Consider the following 21,899-nt stretch of genomic DNA (forward strand, 5'->3'; position numbering starts at 1 on the left):
ATATATATATATATATATATGTGTGTGTGTGTATATATATATACTGTTCCATTTTAATTATCCTAGAAAAATATTTTTTAAAATATTGGATATGGGAAAAAGTTCGTGGCGTTTTTCCCACTAGATGGCATTAAATGCTCAGCAGTCAGCAACTACTAATCGCATCGGCAACTGGACATGCGTTTAAAAAGTGACATTTTAACCTTTGTTTTGAGCCGAAAAAGATTGAAATCGGTGAAGTGGATCAAAAGTTATTTTATTTTGAAAATGGAAATAAGGAAAAAATTCGCTACATTTTGCATTATCACTACTACTAAAGGCAAGAATGCTGCACAGGCTTGTGAAAAAATTTGCGCTATTTATAGTGAAGATACTCTATCAAAATCAGCAGCACGGAAATGATTCGGTCGTTTTCGTGCTGGAAATTTCGATGTGAAAGATAAATCTTGCTCTGGTCGACCAATCACTGAAAAGTCCAATGAAATCAATCATGAATGATAAAAATCAAGCATGATAAGCATGTGAACACTGTGGAGATTGCCAGGGAACTAGGCATCGACCACAAAACAGTTTTAAATCATTTACACAAAGCTGGATACAAAAAGAAGCTCGATGTTTGGGTTCCTCACAAGTTGAGTGTTGGGAACATGATGGACCGAATTAACATTTGTTGATACGCTACTAAAACGGAATGAAATTGAGCCATTTCTGAAGAGAATGATAACTGGTGATGAAAAATGGATCACCTACGACAATCCAACTAGAAAAAGATTATGGATAAAGAAAGGAGAGAAGGCGCAAGCAATCGCAAAACCTGGATTGATGAGGAAGAAGGTGATGTTGTGTGTGTGATGGGACTGAAAGGGAATCGTTCATTATGAGCTGTTATCGTCCAATCAAACAATTAATTCCGAATTCTATTGTGAACAACTGCAGAGATTACAACAAGTAATTAAGAGGAAGCGGCCAGAATTAATCAATAGGAAAGGTGTCGTTTTCCACACACATCTTTGATGACTCGGCAAAAATTGCGAGAGCTTGGCTAGGAAGTTTTAATGCATCCACCGTATAGCACCGTAATGTATCCTGACATAGCACTCTCAGACTATCATTTATTTAGGTCTCTGCAGAACTTTCTTAATGGTGTAAAGCTAGCTTCAAAAGAGGCCTATGAAAATTACTTGAAGCAGTTTTTCGATCAGAAATCACAGAAGTTCTATCGCGATGGAATTATGGCTCTGCCCCAAAAATGGCAAAATATTATAGAAAATAATGGAGCACATTTGGTTTAAATAAATTGATTTCAATATACTAAGAAAAACACTTTAATTTTACTAAAAAATCGCCACGAACTTTTTCCCATACGTTAAGATATAAACAAATGTTTTAAATGAAAATGGAACAGTTTCGAGAGAGATCAGACACGTTGCTTTTTGAAAACTAAAAAGATATAAAGGTCACCTTCATTTTTTCAAATGGAATAATATGATTTTTTTTACACAATGATTCCTCCATTAATAATTAGAAAAGTCAAAAAACACGAGCAATGTTTATTGAATGTTTAAAAATAAACTAGTTTATTATAATATAGATTAAGAATTAAATTAGTTTTTTATTATAATAAATCGTGATAAAAAAACAATAGGAATTGTTGCAAGAAGTAAAAACCATCTCTGACAAAGAATATCTACAGACAGAACTCAACCACCTAAAATTAGCCTTACAGAAAAATGAATAGAACAAAAAAAACATAACCAAAATAATCAAGAAAGAACAATGTAAATAAGACAACTATCTCTGACACACAATCAGACGAAATCCTATCCATTCTCCCATATGTCAAAGGAACAGATCGGATTGGCAGAATATTAAACAAACACAATATGAACCACCCAAAAATATAGGACAAATTTTTTAAGAAATCCTAAAGATCAAAGATTTCCACTCAGTTCTACAAGAGTATACAAAATACTTTGTTCCTGCGGGTAAGTATACATTGGAGAAAAGTATATCGGAAGAATCAACTTATGAATAAAAAAACACCAACGTGATGGCTAGAATACGCCACACAGTCGGCATTATCAAAACACAACATCAAAAACAAAATTGGATTGTTCGGAAAGTTCGTGCCGACTATATAATTTAATAAATGTATACTAAAATTTAAATTTTCTGCGTTTCAATTTTCCTTCAACATCAGCACGAACTTTTCGGACAACCCAATAGGACATCAAATAATGTTTGATGACCACGATAACCTACATTACATTATATTTTCCAAGAAAGTATAGAGAAGCCATAGAGATAAAAAAAACATCCTAACGATCTAAATAGAAATGATGGCTACAACATAAACAAAATATGGAAGACCATTCTCCCGGTTATTGAAGATTGATCAATTTCCCATCTCCCCCCCCCCCCCTCCCACCCATAATTCTCTTCTTTCTCCCACCACTCTAAGCAGTGTAATATAAAAAGGCCCAGAGGAACAGCAAAGTATCAGGCTGTTCCTCGTCCTGATGTGTGAAATGGATTGCAAGGTTCACGAAATTGGCATTCCAAGAATAGATCTGGACGAAGAAAACCCGCGAAATACAATCTTCATATAGAAAGCACCCATGGAAGCTTCAAGAATTGTACATCTTTATAATATGTAAATTTTATTTGATAATTATATATATTTTTTTTGCGCATTAATTACCGCACTGTAGTGATGTTCTCATTACCCGATATATCCTATTATAGTCCCTTAATGTATGTTGTAATAACTTAATGTATGTTGTAAAACTAGTTTATTTTTAAACATCCAATAAATATTGCTCGTGTTTTTTGACTTTTCTAATTATTAAATTTTGCTTAGCAATTTCAAGCTATAAAATTTACATATTTTAATGATTCCTTTAATTATTCTGCATATAAAAGTATTCATTGTAGAGATATCATAAAACCAATGATTTACAAGATATTTTATATATTTTATATATTTTATTATGGCACATATTGATAAAATGTGAAATAATTCGTAAAACTATTATTATTTTTTATAATCATACTTTAATACTTTCATGAACAAAATAATGAATCAGTTGAGCTAAAGGAGACACGTAGTTGCTTTAAAAAAAATAACAATAAGTAGTCTCCAGAAGTACCTAGGATTTTTCATTCCCTCCAAGCATTTCTGGCGCTCGCTTATCCTACTTTCGAAATATAAAAACTCGGAATACGAGAGTTCTCAGCTTCAGTTAAACGTTCCTGACGCTCGTATGTTCCCCGTCTGCGAAAAAATGGGAGAGTGCTCGGTCCCCATTGAGTTCCGACACAGGTTCAACAAAAATCCACGAATAAAGTTTTACATCAACGTCACCGCGGAACAACGCCATTCGAATACAAGCGAATAAACCCGGGCCATTGCAACTTGCGAACGCTGCGCACAACAATCTCGAGATAGCCTTCACGGACGCTGTAAGCGCTCATAAATGCGCTCATAAATGCGTTTATAAATGCTGTTTTCAGATATTTGGTTTTTATTTGTGAGCAGTTGAAATCATTACGATTATAGCTGTTATACTGCTAAAAAAAATCAAAAGATCAAAACTAGAATCATCAACTGCGCACAATCAAAAGAATAAGAAACAAAATAAAAAATTTCAACTCAGAAACAAGTATGAATACACAGTTTTTGAAATTCTTATTCGCTGTTCCCTATTTCCTATTCTTTTGATTGTACATAGTCTCTCATTTCACTTTGGCCAAGAAGCGCTTATTAGTGCTATCAATCACGTTATTGCTACTTTATCTCGATAAAAAAGGATTTGTGAGCACGAGTTATGACATCATGGATTACGTTGGCTGTATTCGATTTGCACGCTTACACGCTTTAAGCGCTTATAAACATTGCTTACATTGTTCGCTTTGATGGTGTAAGCACTAAGAGATGCGTTTATCTATGACATCATTATTCGTGCTTATTTCTGCTGCTTACTTTGAAATGCTTATTTCAAAGCAAAAGCGTGAACGCAAATAAGCGCTTATTGGCCAAAAAACGAGAGCATGTTCGATCCTAACCTTAGTAGGTTAGATTCATGCACATTTTTTTATGATTAGAGAAATATACTTAACGAATGTGTTAGATTGCGTGCATATTTTAACGCTCTCGTAATATACTTGTATACGACGTCTATAAACATTTCCCGATTTTGTGGTAATAAAAAAAGGATTTTGTTCACCAACAAGGAATTGGATGTTTAAATTTTCATCAAATTTCATTAAATTTTCATCAAAAAATAGGAAAAAGAATTTACTCATACAAAGATGACATTAACAGGTTCTAGTTGATTTAGAAGATGCACAGACTGAGAATATGTACACAATATCTCTAATTCCCGATAAAGTACACAATCGAATGTACCTGCGATAAATGTCATTGACGAGCATTTTGTACTTTTTTATAATAATATACTAATTGAATGTTTAAAATAAAATTTATGTTTCAAAATTTAGAAATTTTTAAGTGATCGCAAAAAAATGATATTCAAGAAGTTGAAAATAGATATATTTTAAGGCCCTATTAACCATTAAGACCCATGCCTAATATAGCCAAACTGAATACGTGATTTATAGCATAAGCAAAAAATTTACTCGTATTTTTTCGTTTTGCAAAATTGATCATTTAAACGATAATTGTTTGAACAAATTGTTTAAAAATGTCCATTTTTTAAATTAAAAGCCATTTGATTCTACGTTCAAAAACAAGAAACTTTTATTCTTGGTATTTTTTCGATCTGTTTTGTTAATGCAAAAAATTATTATATAAACGGTTTGCATGCGCAAAGTTGGCTTCCGCCCATGCTTTAAACATGTTGTTTCTTGATTTTTCTGTTTTAATTACTCGTTTTTCCTCTCATTTTGAGGTGGCTTATATCTATGAGTCTCCTCACCTCTCACTGAATTCGGGATGCTTTTTTACCGTGAGTCTAAAAAAGCATCCAAATTCAGTGAGAAACGATTAGTATCATGCATTAGTACCATGCATTGGTCAGCATACAAGAGAATAAGCATGCTTAAGCATGCTTAAGCATGTAAAGGTAACGATGCACGATTGTTACTTGCATGATGCGAATACTTTCTTGTATTTTGCCAATGCATGATTCGTTGCTTAAAGCGCTATATAAAGTCATTCACATAAATAACGGTGACATGTTGTACAGTTCTCAGTTGTATAGTGTTCTCAGTTGTATAGTGTTCTCAGTTGTATAGATGCAAATTAATCGAATCAATCAATCAATCAATCAATCTAATCAACTGGCCGAATTCTTTTAATCTATTGATTAATACATACAAATCATAGATAAAGAAAAGAGCAAAAAAGAAAAAAATAATAATTTTAATTCATATATTTGACTTGACATCAATCAATTACCTGATTGTTTCTTAACGTTTTGATTGACAAGGAAACTTGACAAGAAAACTAAGCATAAAATAATGCACTATCATCAGCATCGTTAGAATCAGGAATTCTAATCTCCCATTGTCTTCGGAGAAACAGTGTTTTGGCTCCCTCATTGTTGGCCATCCAAACTAACGATCAATATGGCTACTTATTATAAGTAAAAGTGAAGGTGAAGTATTGTGAAGTATTACGGAAGCATGCAGCGCATGTGAGCATATGTAACTATCAGCATTTGAAAAGATTCTCTTTAGCCATCTTTCAGTTTGGATGCTTAAAAATTCAAGAAAATAGTATTTCCTTATGGAAATTATTTCATTCGGAAATTAATTCAGGCAGGTTGTCCACTACATAATCACTTTGATTTTTGTAAGTGATTTCAAAAGGGCCCCGTAATGGGCAATTTGTTCGAGTTATTTTCCATGTTAAGTTAATTTCCACAAAGCAATATTACCTTCTTGAATTTTTGAGCATCCAAATTGAAAGATGACTAAAGATTTTCGAGAATTTTTCCAAATCTTCCTACGATGCGTTAGGCAAAGGCACACTTTACTGGATGCAGAATAAGATTAGATCGCAAGTCCGGGAATGAGACAAAAGAAATTGAATTTTATATTCTATAGTGTAAAATTTAATTCTCAAAACTCAAAATTCAAGAAAACTTTAAAAAAAATTCTATTCGTATAATAACGTGAAATGTAATAGCATCTCAAAATCAATATTAAAATTTTTATATACAGAATGTTTCTTCTGAGAATGTAGAATATCGCTACTATTTTATAATATGAAAAAAAATATTAATAAAAAACAATTTCATATATAGCAAATGCTATAGTTAGAAAAAAAAATCATTCCATGATCATATTTTATGAAATTTCAAGGTCATTGTCATTTTTTAAATATTGGGAGTATAAATAAGTTTCCGTTGTTTGCAAAAGATGGCGCTTAATAAATTATAGTTAAAATTACTTGATGTAAAACGACATATCGTAAGATTGGACATCCGGCAACACCATAACCTTGAAATATTAGCGATTTTGCCTTATATATTTTTTTTTGGTACGAAAATGTCAAGTTTTGAGCCGAATAAGCGTCATTTGCGGGAACTTTTGATTTTTTACTTCTTTAATTTGAAAAAATCTGCAGCTGAGGCTCATAGATTGCTTGTAGAAGCATATGCTGCCTTAAGTGAGAGAAGTTGTCGTGAGTGGTTTCAAAAGTTTAAGAACGGTGAATTTGACGTCGAAGACAAAGAACGGAGCGGAAGGCCGAAAGTGACGAAGACGCGGAATTGGAAGCATTATTGAATGAAGATTCGTGTCAAATGCAAAAAGAACTTGCATTTATACTAGGAGTGATTTAACAAACAATTTCATATCATTTTAAAATCATTGGGAATGATTCAAAAACAAGGGAATTAGGTTTCATATGAACTGAAGCCGAGAAACGTTGAACGCCGATTTTTCACATGTGAAATGTTGCTTGCCAGGCATAAACGAAAGGGTTTTTTGCATTCGTATAGTCACTGGTGATGAAAAATGGATCTACTACGATAACCCAAAGAAGAGGAAATCACCTGGCCATGCTTCAACATCGACAGTCAAGCCGAATATTCATGGAAAAAAACTCTTATTGTATATTTGGTGGGATCAGCTTGGTGTCGTGTATTATGAGTTGCTCAAACGAGACCATTACTGAGGCTCTCTACCGAACACAATTGATGAGATTGAGCCGAGCACTCAAGGAAAAACGCACCCACTACTATTCCAGGCATGACAAAATTACTCTCCTGCATGATATGCTCGATCATATGTTACAGCGCCGGTCAAAACCTACTTCGAAATATTCAAATGGCAAGTTCTACCCCACCCGCCGTATTCTCCAGACATTGCTTCTTCCGACCACTTGTTCCGATCGATGACGCATGGCGTGTCTGAGCAGCATTTCACATCATATGAAGATACCAAAAATTGTATCGATGATTGGATAGCCTCAAAAGAAAACGCAGTATCCACATGCTACCAGAAAGATGGGAAAAAGTAGTGGCTAGCGATGGCCATTACTTTGAATAAAACATGTACCGTTTCTTTCACAATAAATACTTAATTTTTGATAAAAACGGCGGAAACTTATTTGTACTCCCAATTAGAATTATGTTTTTTTAATATAATTATTTTAAATACTCTGCATATAATAGTTATCAAAAAAATTAATAGCTTATGAGATATTTATATTTTATTTTGACATATTTTAACATAAAATATAAAATATGTATACTATTTATATTTAAAAAATTATGCAATTTACAATACGCAATTATAAAAAAACCTATGAGATTTCATTGAATCATCTTGTTATTCTGTGCATAAAAGTATTAAAGTATAATTACTAAAAAATTTATAGTTTACAATTTTTATAAATTTATAGTTTATTTTAAGCCATAAACATATGCTATAATAAATTATATAAACTAAATAATATAAACTAAATAAATCGTAAATTGATTTTTTAATTACTCTTTTACTTCTATATAGCAGAATAATTAGAAAAATATTATGTAAAAAATATATCAAACTTATAAAAATGATCACAAAAATTTTTTCTTATAATATTTGCACTTTCGAAATAATTTGTTTTTTCGTTAAAAACAATAAAAATAATAAATGCTTTAAATGCTTAAATTCATCAAATGATATTGATAGAAATATTAAGTTCAAATGGTTCCTTTAATTTAAAAAAATACCAAAATGTTCGGTCAATGAGTGTGATTGTCGCAAATTTTGCCATGATAATCATCAGTTCTTACATGTTGTTGCAGAATATCGTAATAGATAAAAGCAATGAAATATTAATAATAAATTTATTCATATACAGGAAAATAGTAGAGATATCTACTAAATCTATTAAGGGGATGCTGGAGTGATCAAATTGTGGGATCGATAAATATCCGAATTTACTGAACGGAATCAAAAATCCTTTTACAGAATTAAAGTAAACACAAAATTTGATGGTGCTGCATAGCCTTTACGCCACTACCTTTGTGAAGATAGCACCTCAAAAAATTTCTCAAAAAATGAATTTTTTGTCATAGTTATGAATGCATTCCAAAGAGTTCTGGAGTTTCTGTCCAAAATGAAAAATAGTTCCAGAGAATTAATACGAAAAATCAAAAATTAAAAATCTGGGGTGCCCACTTCATAAAACGCAAAACGAAAAATCGCGATATTTTCTAAATCATTAGTCCTAATGCTTTAAATGATAATAATTTTTGATAGAATTCTTGGGGTGCTATCCAGAACTGTCAACAGAACTGCGATAACGTTCAAAATTTGTTTGTCCCTTAGATGTGAGAGAATCAGACATTCAAAAAATCGCCATATCTCTTAAACCGTTAATCCTAGCGCTTCAAATGTTAATAATTTTCGTTAGAACTAATGGAGTGCTATCCAGAATTGTCAGAATTTTAAAAAAATTTTCAACCTTCAGATATTAAAAAATTTCTAATATCTGATGGGTGAAAAATTTTTAAAAGTTCTAGTAATTCTGTCGACATTTTGGGTAGCTTTCTACGAGCATTCTAACGAAAGTTATTAACGCTCGAAACGCTAGAACTAACGTTTAAGAGTTTAAGAGATATGATGATTTCATTTGTCGAATCGAACAATTTTTAATACACAATGAGTAAAAATTTTTCAAAAATTCTGGCAATTTTATCGACAGTTCTGGGTATCATAAATTTTAACGAAAGTTAACACTTGAAGTGCTAGGTTTAAGAGATATAGCGATTTTTTGAATGTCTGATTCACTCATATCTGAGGGACAAAACATTTTTGAATGTTACGGCAATTCTGTTGAGTCTTGTTCTCTCTCTCTCTTGAGTAAAGAATTTTATCAAAAGTTATTATCATTTAAAGCGTTAGAACTAATCGTTTAAAAGATATCGCGATTTTTCGTTCTGCGTTTTGTGAAGTTGGCATTCTAAATTTTTTATTTTCGATTTTTTGTATTAATTCGCCAGAACTATTTTTCATTTTGAATAGAAACTACAGAACTCTTTTGGGTGCATTTCGAACTGTGACAAAAATTTGATTTTTTTGAAAAATGAAGCCAATTTCACAGAGGCTTTATACTAAAATCGAAAAAAAACTTATATTTTTTCGATTCGTAGAACTGTCACCTGACGTAGATGTTTCTTTACTACTTTAAAATTGTATAGCTCCTATAAATAAACAGTTCAGCACCTAGCATTTTACGTGCACAAACAATATTAAATTTATGAAACCAAGATTAAGAACCCAAAGAAAAAGATTTATATCAATCAAATTATTTGCAAATTACGTATATATGAATGTTGAGCGACGACTCGGAATGGTAAACAAAGCAAGAACTATGTCTAACAGTAGATGCTCGATCTTGCAAAAGATTGCAATACTACTTTGATCAAAAAGTTCCCGGAATTCATTCAGAAAATTCAAAATACAAGTTTTATTCATCAAAAGTGATATTGTCCCCTTCAAAGTACTCCCCATCGACTGCAACGTACTTATCCAGCTCTCGAAACATTTCTGGAACTCTATTGTCGGTATAGCCATCAGAGCCATCTTCGATTTTTCCATTATCTCCTTTCGGCTGTTAAAACGCGTTCCCCGTAATGGTTTTTTGATTCGATCGAAGAAAAAATCAGTTTCTCAACATTTCCAAGGTTTTCACACCATTGAATCCATTTTTAATGCAAAATTTAATACAAACTCGTTGTTGCAAATTCAACTCCATTTTTAAAACTGTAAAAAATCGAAAATACGTGCAGAGGTAGATGTACTCAAGACGGCATAACTTTTACAAATGTCAAGCTATAGTGATAAAATTTGGTGGGAATGTCAATGAATAAATGTGGCAATCTAACCAAAAAAACAGAACTCAAATCAGCTGACTCAGAGCATCATCTGGTGATAATTCCGGAACTTTTTGATCAAGGTATGTTAGATAAGGACAGATGAATGTGTTTGAATGAGATACAACAATACGAAGATCGTTTGAAAAATTTTGAATCTCAACATAAAAATAGCATTATACATCAAAACCATTTTGGTATTACAATCATATATGTTTTGAAAGATACTTGTGAAAATTATATATAATTGTATATTGGCATAAATGACTGTCAAACAACAATTGAGCGTCCAAAATGGCTACAATTTTCAAAGGTATCTTTCAAAACACGACTAAAATGGTTTTGATGAATAATATCATTTTCATATTAATGCTCAAAACTTTTCAAACGACTCTCGTACATAATAAATATAAGAAAATTATCGAATTTGGAAAAAAAATCTACACTATTGATCTCAATCCCTGATCAAGTTCGACCATTTTATTCGTTTCAGCATCCCCTTAAAATAAGGAGAAATCTGGAGACATGATAGTGTCTCGGCGCTAAGCAAATAAAGCGTCATGGCACGAGATATTATCATGTTCCTTAACGCAAGCCGGCGAAGTTGCGGCAGATCTGAAAACATGATTCTGAATAATGATAATAGAAATAATGATAATAGAAACAGTAAGAACAAAAATAAATAATATAGAAAATATAAATTAATCCCTTCGTTGATATACTGGATATAAATCACTCACAAAATTATTTTAATTCTCTAAAACACAATTTTCATTTATTTTGTAGAACAAAAATATTTATAAAAAAAAATCTCTATTTTTCAATTCCCAAAATAGTTTACATTCAATATGCAAAATAAATACCCTTTATCCAAAACCAACTTACAAACTAATTTTTTTTCAAAATATCACATCTGAACAATAATTCTGTAAATTTTTAATATTGAATTTTTTTAAAGTTTTACAATTTTTCAAAAATTTTATTCGTTTTTTCTCTATTCAAGAATTTTTTTCACAAAAAACTAACGAAATTTCAATCAAAAATTTTTTTTGAATGTATTCTATAGATCTTGAAATTGACCCATAATTTTTTTCATATTGATTGGATTTTTTAAATAAGAATGTTAGTTGTTTAAATATTGCTCTAGATGTGAGTCACCTTGTATGTCAAAAAGCGATAAAAAAAAAGAGGTGTGTCAAGAGTTAATTTAAATAATATGTAACATAAAATTATATGTAATATTATATAATAAATGTAAATATATGTAAAAAATGTAATATAAAATTAATGCGATTCGGAATAAAAAGAAATGTTAATACAAGAAATGTTATTATCTTAATAGAGACGTAACACGTAATATTATAATTAAAATCAATTAGAATACAAAAATTATTAAAATATGAAGCAGAATTACGATCTGATAAGAGATATCATTTCAATACAATCAATTGTTATAAACTGAGGACATTTTAAAGAAGAGCGAAAAACATAAAACAAGTCGTTATTAAAAAAGATAAAATAAAAGGGAGAATATGTAAGTAGGATTCGTGTAGAGATTCCGTATCATTCTGCCTATTCAAGCTCTGTCTCTGTTCCTTTATATAAATTAGTTCAGATATTAAATATGTAATAATGTTTATTATACGAAGGTTCGCAATCCAATATTCTAGCACCATTCCAATAAAAATTGTGGTTACAATCAATATGTGGTTAATAATGACAAATGGAGATCCTATTTTTTTTCTTTATATCAGATATATGCTCCTATAATCTGATTTTTAATTTCGTCAACATAGCTAACATCATAATCATCGCATGCAATCTTATAATCTATATCTTTATGAGAGAATATATCCAATTGATCTTTGCCTCTTTTTATGTAATGTTTCAAGATGTTCGGAATAAGATAATTTACAATTTAGTTTAAGAGCGATAGACATAAAACTTTCCGAAACAGATCTAACATAAGGAATTGTAAAAAATATTTAGTAATTTTTATCATTTTTGATAAATAGGCATTTTTATCTACGGTATTATTCTTGAATATGATAATTTAATATTTTCTGTATAATGGAAAATTTTAAATGAAGAGAATAACCAATGTCTAAGAAAATATTGATGATTTCAATAAAATTATTTTGTTGAAAACGAGAATAAGATAATACAATAATATAATTTTGTCAACTGCATTCATAATAACACTCCTCTTATGAGATAGGATGGTGAGAATGAAAATTAAGGAATCTATCTGAAAAAGTTGGTTTATGTTACCTGTCAAATTAATTATGTTTTCATCAATAATAATAGTGTTCAAAAAATTCATTTTATTGTCAAAACCTATTTCCATGGAATTATAGTCTTTTGTGTAACAAATTAAAAATTCTTTGAATATCATTCATGATGTCAGAAAGAGCTGTCAGTATAATGTCGTCCATGTATTGAAAATAGAACAGAAATTGTAGTCCTCAGCTATTGAAGTTCTCAGCTATTGAAGGTAATCTTTCAATAGCTGACTCTAAATCTTGTAAAATTATTTCAACTATAATAATAGGAGATAAAGGTAATAAAAGATTCCTCATAAGAGTCCCAAAAATTTGCTTATAATTATTATTATATGTAATAATTATAATTATATATGTAATAATTATTATTATTATGCAAATATTAATGCAAACATGGAATTTTTGCGGACCTTCCTTTACAGATTGAACGTAGACTGGATTGTCGCCAGAAACTTTCATTCCAAAGCCAGCATCGTCCTTGTATACGACCAGAGTGGCGATGGGTGCTGGTTCGATGGCTCCACCACTGATGGCGCCTGCACCAGCCCCGACGCTGCGTCGTAGCGCTGCCGTTCCATTCATCCCTCCTTCGAGCTCCACCTCGCCACACCTCTGTTGCTACCGATCTATCATAATTCTTCCTCTTATAATATAAAAGATTTCAAAGTTTTTCATATAAAATTTTTTATAAAATAGGATTAATTACAAATAAAATTCTTAATAATTCAATTACGTACATTTTTTATATAAAATACATAATTAAATAAAATACATATTTAAATAAAAATTGAGAATTTTTTATAAAATTCTCATCTTCATTAATCTTCAGAGGAGTCTTTTAACTTTTTGCGTTATGAGCAGTATCTAGGTATCATCTAGATACATGTACCTGTAACTAGGTGCAAATTTACCTAGGAATTGTACCGAGATATTCTTTTCTGGTACCTTTACTTATATCTTCTTGCGTATCAATATCTATGATATTTTAGATATATTTTAGTTAGTTTTGGATGATACTTTCCTGCACTTTTATAAATAATGATATACTAAAAATTATTTGAATTATTGGTCCGCCATATTGAATCAACCATTTTAAATTTGAAGATTTCGATTTACTTTTCAATCTTAGATGGATTTTAAGTATTATTATTTAATTCTGTGTGAATTTATATACTACGTATGTAATTCTTTAAACCGCGTGCTAAAATGATTTTTCGGTCTTGAAACGCAAACTCTACTAAACTCTATCGCAGTAATATCACAAATTAAATTGACTAACTTTAACAATTTGATGTTTTTTCGTATCTTAGAATGATCTTAATAATGCTGAATGACATATTAAATTCTGTAAATAATTAATTCTTATTGCAAAAAATATTATTTCGGCCAGGAATCGAATCCAGAATTCTTGCATTCCATGTGAGCGTTCTAAGTCTTTAGAATTATTCTATTGATTGTATTCTCACATGTATGGTCAAATAAGATTCAATATGTAATATTTTTATTTGTATCATCTGAAAAAGATGTTGTTCTTACATATGTCAATTATTGTGAATAATATTACTAAGACCTCGGTAGTCTAAAGATTTACGACGCTCGCACGGAATGCAAAAGATCCGGATTCGACCACTCCGTGGTAATATTTTTCGCAATAAGAATTAATTATAATATTTACAGATTTTAATATATTACTCAGCATTATTAAGATCGTTCTTGTAAGATTCGATTTCGTAAGATGCAAAAAAGCATTAAATTATTAAATTGCTTCAATTTTTCAATTATAAAAGTCAATTTAATTTGTGATATTACGGCGGTAATTTAATAAAGTTTGCGTTTCAAGACCGAAAAATCATTTTGGTGCACAATTCAAAGAACTACATACGTAGTACAATATATAAATTCACTCAGAATTAAATAAGTATTTAAGATCCAGCTAAGACCAGTTAAAGACATTGATTCTATTGGTTGTGTTTTCACATGTATGGTCGAATAAAATTCAGTATTTAATATTGTTTAAGATTTTGACTTCTGATTAATCAGCGATCTGAAAAACTCTAAAGTTTAAAAAAAAAACAGTCAAATACAAATTGTAATTTTGTAAAACATTTGTAACACAAAGAGTTAAGGCGTCAATTTTTTTATTGGACATTTTTAAGAAAATAAATAGAACGGGATTCGGTATCACCTTTTAACAAACTTGGTAATATTGCGATTCTGCATCAAGGATACCAATATGTAGTTATTTGTTTAATTGTAAAAATGAATAGAAATTTTATCTGTACCCTCAGTAACTCATGATGTAGGAATTAACAATAATTTTGTGCAAATAAAAAATTTGAATTCTTTTTCATGTCTTGCATCTTTTTGACGCTAACGTAAATAAGTATATAAGATTCTAATTAAATTTCTAACTAAATTTTTCAACGTCTTACAATATTTGTTTTATTGATATAATCACAAAATCATATATGGAAATATATCAGTAGAGCTTAGACATTCTTAATTAAGGACTTAATCAAGGGTTGTGTACTTTGTTTACATAAAGTGTATTTCGAATTATGTAAAAAACATGTACTTCATTACTGCTGTGCTATGCTTTGAAATCGTTCCGTTTTGTCAATGCACATGAAGTGCTTTAGTTATTCGGAACGATTTTTTGCACAGTCTGCGCAATTAAAGATGTACGGACATTTATTTATACAAATATATATTATATTTATACTTTAAACAATATATAAAAGTTGTGTTCAAATCATTCAATGGTTTTTATTGAACAACACATTTTTATAGTTTGTTTTATTTCTTATTTTTATCGTCATAAATTGATGAAATTTAAAAATAACAAAATGTTCTAAATTTTTTTTATAAGTTCTTTAAATATTCAAAATAACTTATGCAAAGTTTCACTACAATTCACTGATTAGTTACAAAAATATAGAACAAATAAATATTTTTATTTATTGGACAACTAGTTTATGTAATCATGTTATAATACATAATCTTGAATACATAATGAATACATTATATTAAAAATTTGAGATTTTTATCATTTATTTTATGTATAGGCAATACATTTCCATACACTTTTATTAGAGCACAAATTAAAAAATACTACTATTTATTAAAATAACTTACGATCTAGATAGCAAATCGTCACCAAATTTGTCGTATTATTTTTTAAAATGATTTAAAATAATTTTTTCATAATTTTCTTATTATCATTCATACATCCTTTGAAATATCATCCATACATCCTTATTTACAAATTATAAAAATATTGAGAAATTAAAAAATAATACATTTTAAATTATATTATTATACAATAATATATAACATATGTATATTTATATACAATATCATACTATTATTATATTGTTATTAGGTGTACAACTTTGCTTCCGCCGTTTTTTTCCAAAATTCGAGGCTTTATTGTAAAAAACTGGTTATACGTTTATGATTCAAAGTATTGTCCATCGCTGGCCACTACTTTCTTCCATCTTTCGGGTAGCGTACGAATCCCGCGTCGAAAAAACTGGTCATCTTTTGAGGCTATCCACGAATCGATCCAATTTTTTACTTCTTCATAAGACCGGAAGTGCTGGTCAGCCAGGCCGTGTGCCATTGATCGAAACAAGTGATAGTCAGAGGGAGCAACGTCTGGAGAATACGGCGGGTGGGGTAGGACTTCCCATTTCAACGTTTCCAAGTATGTCTTGACCACTTTCGCAACATGGGGTCGAGCATTGTCATGCTGCAAAATCACTTTATCGTGTCTCTCGTTGTATTGCGGCCGTTTGTCTTTCAATGCTCGGCTCAAACGCATCAATTGCGTTCGATACCGATCGCCTGTGATTGTTTCAGTCGGTTTTAACAGTTCATAATACACTACGCCGAGCTGGTCCCACCAAATACAGAGCATGACCTTGGACGTCAAAATCATCGTTCTTGAAGCGTTGAAACCACGCACGACCCCTTCTTTCACTAATAGCGGCCTCACCATAAGTATTTGAGAGCATTCGATGAGCCTCAGCCGCAAATTTCTTCATATTGAAGCAAAAAATTAAAACCTCCCGCAAATGACGAGAATTTGGCTCGTAAACTGACATTTTCAATCGAGAATAACTTTATGATGCAGACACAAATCGACTAATGTTTCTATGGGGTTATGTTGACAGATGCCCAAGTTTATTGTATGACGTCTATGATCTATTTATTTCGACCACCACTTACCGCTAAAGCAATCTATAGGAAAACGGCGGAAACAAAGTTGTACACCTAATATATTGTTATTATATATAGGGATATCATTTTAATTGACGCATTAATATCTCTTAAACAGTGCATTTAAAAAAAATGTTTCAGACAAAAGTTATATAGTTTGAAGAGGGACATAAGATGGCGTTGATTTGAAAGTTGTCTTGGAAAGTTGTTTGAAGGTTAAATAAAGGTCATTATCAATTTCTCAAATGAAATTCCATATATTTCATTGCATATTCTTGTAGCTTGCTTCGAGAATTTTCCGAAACACTATAATAAAATGTTTCTTCTGAAGTACTTTGCGAGTTATAAGGTTTGAAAGTTACAGTATCGTCGGCATTAGCATTAACCCAAGGAGTCCGATTGACGACTAAAATTCTTTGAATGTTGTTCAGAATCACGATCCGGATAATATTTGTCCAGATCATTGGAGATTGTTCTTATTTTCATTTTTGTACTAAAAATGTACTTTATTTCTACGTAAAAATGAAAATGAGAAGTGATCTTCTGTAACCTTATCTTGACGATATCCAAGGTCAAATCAATACTATTTTATGTTCCGCTCATAAAATTTTTGTTTGAAACATTTTTCTCTCCACTTATCAAGAAATATGTTAGTGCGTCAATTAAAATGATACACCTTGTATATTATACTTTATAATATTTTTAATTGATAAAGTCTAAAGTTAAAAATATTTAACATAATGTAACATTAAACTTTGAAGATTGACTTCCCAATTTAAAAACTATGCATCGGAAACCGGAAGAATGGGCATGTATCAACATGTGCATGAAGGTATATCAATGAGATATCTGGACGTCAGGCTGAAACATTTCACAATCAGCATTGGTAGAACACAATGTCGCGACAGGATATCAAGTACTATTTGATAAAACTATAGCTACAACGATGTCAAATTTTCCAAGGAAGTCAGGACTGGCAAAATTTTGTCCAATCCAATTAAACCCAACGGTTAAAACCGGTTTTAATCAAAGTGAAAAATCTAACCCATATTGAAATCCACAAACAGGTTTTACTACGTTTAGTTTATTATTCACTATTATTAAGCCTAAAAAAATGTAAAAGCAATATGATTGTGAATCATATTATCATCATAGAAAACAAAAATTATTTAAATTTAATACTTTTCTGTAAAGATGGCGTTTTTTTATAAATATATAATATATAAAATAAAAATGTTATAGAATATATAAAATATATAATATAAAAATATTTTTCAAAATATTTTTGTTAAAAAACTTTTATAAAACTTTTGTTAAAACTTAAGAATGTTTATTTATTTTATACTTATCTATATATCTTAACAAACTTGTTAATTTTTTCTAGAGCAACTGAATTTCTTAATTTACTCCAAACATGACCAAATATAAAAAAAATTCTCTCTATACTTATTGATGTAGCATAAATGTATTGGGCAGCTAAAGAAATTTGCCATAAAAATGCAAAATTCTTTTTTAGGGCCAATATCATTATTTATATCATTATTTATTTTATTACATTTATTAGCTAAAATATTTACCTGTTTTGCTGGACAAACTGCAGAGCCATATTTAAATTTTTTTTTGCCAAATTCTTTGATTTTGTGCAAAACGCTTTGAATGAGAATAATATCATCGAAATTAAAGGTGAGAGGCGCCTTCTCATCTTTAATTTCGTAAAATTACTATCAGGTTTAATCAGAAAAAAACTGGGTAAAACCGGTTATAATCAGTAGATTTAATATGAAGAATCCGAATTTTTGCCAGCCCTAAAAAAAAAATAGAGGCTCTAAAAATACAGAAACATCTAAACAATTTGAACAGAGATTCAGATTATAATGTAAGTAGAATATGAAAAACTGCTCTCTTGATAAGCAAAGGAAGTCCCCTTTCCCTCTTTCTCAACATACCCTCGCTCCCCTCTACAACATCCACATAAAGGGAGTTCTTCGGAGAAGCAACTCAAAATCAATGCGCTTGTCGCCCTAATGAAGTAAACGGCAAAGTTTATGAAATGTTGGCATTAGCACTGAATAAACACGATGATAATCCGCAAACTTTCTGATATCATTGAAGATAATATCCGTGAAAGCGTTCTAGCAATATAATATTTATCCTATCAAGCAAACAATCGTTGTACTTATGTGTAACAAACATAACCTCAGGTTAACGAAAAAAATTTCGAAAAAAATGGTTGAAGACTGTATAACCAAGGAAGCACAAAAACGCTTTATTTTAGTAAAAAATTCCACGGTTATGAAGAAACAATTCGTTTTATTCAGAAGCAATTTTCTTGATGGTAACTGCAGACATTTTTAATTATTTGAATAATTTTATATAAATAAAACGTATTTCTACATATATAGTTTGCCTAAAGCCGTTAAGTGCAGAACTATGATGCTAATAAAAAATCTTATAATGAAGTAATGTTCGAAATTTTAAGCGAAATTATTTGATTAATCAAAAGCGCCTGCACAGACACTACCGTGCAAATTATTTCTGCAAACGCTTTTCCATAAGAAAATTAAAGGAAGCAAAATAAAAGCGTTTTTGCTTCCTGAATGAGCATTCGACTTCGAGTCATTTTTACCCTGATTAATTTTAATCGATAATTAGTCCATTAAAATGGGCCAATCGTTAAGGCTCCTCCGAGTAGTCGCTGCGGCCATTGGAATCGTGACGTCAGAAGCGAGAAATGATACGTTAATTTATGTTGCATGCAATTTGTAAATAAAGATAATTTAAATAAATCTAAATGAGATCGCTATAAAAATAGATGAAAACTGTCTTTTCCTCTCTTGATAGTCAATAAATGATCGTAAAAGAAACGTAAAGTGAACCTACTAAGCTTAAAACTAAGGTGTTTGCTCATAGGTGGCATTAATGAACGTACAAAGCTATCTTGGGCACACAACACACTTTTTTTTATGTGTTTGACATCTGTCAAACATTAACCAGTGCACATCATCAGCAATTTCATACAACAACATACATTTTTTCTTTCGTAATCATGTCTAGTTTTTTGCTAAAAAAAAAAGCATATGCGGGAAGCTTTGCTTTTCTGTTTCAATTTGAAGAAATCGCCGAATCCTATCGAATGCTTGTGAAGGCCTATGGCGACAATGCTTTATCGGAAACAATGTGCAGAGACTGGTTTCGCCGATTCAATGACGACAATTTTGACCTGAGTGACAAGAAGCATAAAAAATCAGCCCAGGAAAGGTTGAGGACTATCAATTGCAGGCTCTTTTGGATGAGGACGATACCCAATTGCAAAAAATGTTGCCGAGCAATTGGGTGTTTCTCAAGCAGCCATTTCCATGCAGCTACATGCCATCGGGAAGGTTCAAAAGATTGGAAAATGGGTGCCGCATGAACTGAACGATAGACAGATGGAGCGACGCTAAAACACATGCCAAATTCTGCTTGCCAAACAAAAAAGAAAGTCGTTCCTGCATCGGATTGTGACAAGCGATGAAAAGTGGATCTATTTTCAGAATCCTAAACGCAAGAAATCTTGGTTGATCCCTCGCAACCATCAACATTTTCCTCAAGACCAAATCGCTTCGGACGAAAGACGATGCTGTGCATTTGGGGGATCAGGAGGGTGTCATCTACTACGAGCTGTTAAAACCTGGTGAAACTGTTAATGCTCACCGCTACCACCTACAACTGATCAAATTGCACCGTGCTCTGCGTGAAAAAAGGCTGCATTATCGGAAAAGACATGACAAGCTGATTTTCCTCCACGATGCACCATCGCACACGTCAACAATGATCCAAAACTACTTGGATCAGACTTGGTGGAGACACTCAACTGGGAAGTGCTACCCCATCCCGCTTACTCATCAGACTTGGCACCTTCTGACTATCACCTATTTTCGTCGATGAGCCACGCGCTCGCTGAGCGACACTTCGATTCTTACGAAGACGTCCGAAAATGACTTGATAAGTGGTTTGCCTCGAAAGATGAGGAATTTTTTTGCCGTGGTATACACAAATTGTCCGAAAGATGGGAAAAAAGTATAGTTAGCGAGGGCAAGTACTTTGAATAAATTTGTTTTTGCTTCCTAGGAAAAAAAAAATGTATTTTTCTGACTAAAAAACAGCGGATTTAAGCTTATACACCTGGTATATTCAGGTAGAAACACACAGTTTAATAGCTGTTGAAACGAATAAAATATACACTTTTATAAAATTTCAAAATAACTGATTTCCGCCCATTTATAGAACTTTCATAATACGAGATAAGTCACATTTTCAGAATTAAGCAAATAATAACAAAATGGCATGCAACAAATTTCGTCGTCACTTTTCCACACCCATAAGTTTAGCCATTTATCGTGGCAGAGCGTTGTAACACACATCCAAGTATGAGTCCATGTAGATGTGCTTCGGCGCGCCGAAAGCGAACGAGACAGCGAGCTGTCCTTCTCGCTCTAGTCACTTGTTTAAAACGACTGAAAATATTTTTCTCGACACTCTCGGCCAGTTGACGTATATCGGTAAGGGACGAAGGGCGTTCTAAATAACATATAAGTTTTTTAATAAATTGTAGAAATAGTATACTCCTTTCATTAATCCAGAATAACATAAATGTCATGTCAAAACGCAACACTTTATGAGATATTTAATTGTTTACGATTTTTCATGCATTATATATCTTTCATAAATTTCAGTAGTAAGAAATTCGTGTGATCGTAAGATACGAGATCGGAATGCTGGTTCGCGATTTCAAGCGATTTGAATCTGCTTTTTTTTGCCTTTTCCATAATTTTCCGAAATAAGTAATCAAATTCGTAATAAACGTATATTAGATCAAATATATTATATTTGTATATAATTTTTGAAATATGGGAGTGACCCCCCCCCCCTCGCTTCACGTGGAAGTCGTATGGAAATGTAATGTTGTTTCTTAAACTTTTTTGTTTATAACTTTTTAACGAAAGATGATCGCCACTTAAACCCTGTTGAAGATCATCACTTTGTGACCATCACATCAATTAATATATATATATATATA

At 31.2% G+C, this 21,899-nt stretch overlaps 1 protein-coding gene across 8 annotated transcripts in view; it reads right to left on the reverse strand.

The window, feature by feature from the left end:
- Positions 1 to 21,899, reverse strand: part of LOC108690011 (rho guanine nucleotide exchange factor 12) — a 368,684-nt gene that overhangs the window by 315,656 nt on the left and 31,129 nt on the right. For 4 of the 8 annotated variants that reach the window (XM_018197047.1, XM_018197054.1, XM_018197051.1 and 1 more), the window contains one exon: positions 13,030 to 13,262. The exons of 1 other annotated variant lie outside the window; for it this stretch is intronic. In XM_018197047.1, the coding sequence (XP_018052536.1) occupies positions 13,030 to 13,201 (172 nt within the window). In that variant the 5' untranslated portion in view covers positions 13,202 to 13,262. The remainder of the gene's footprint in view (positions 1 to 13,029; positions 13,263 to 21,899) is intronic. 3 more of the 8 variants (XM_018197048.1, XM_018197050.1, XM_018197046.1) reach the window with 1 other exon arrangement.

This window comes from Atta colombica, unplaced genomic scaffold (assembly GCF_001594045.1).
Source record: "Atta colombica isolate Treedump-2 unplaced genomic scaffold, Acol1.0 scaffold29, whole genome shotgun sequence".
Taxonomy (NCBI): Eukaryota; Metazoa; Arthropoda; class Insecta; order Hymenoptera; family Formicidae; genus Atta; species Atta colombica.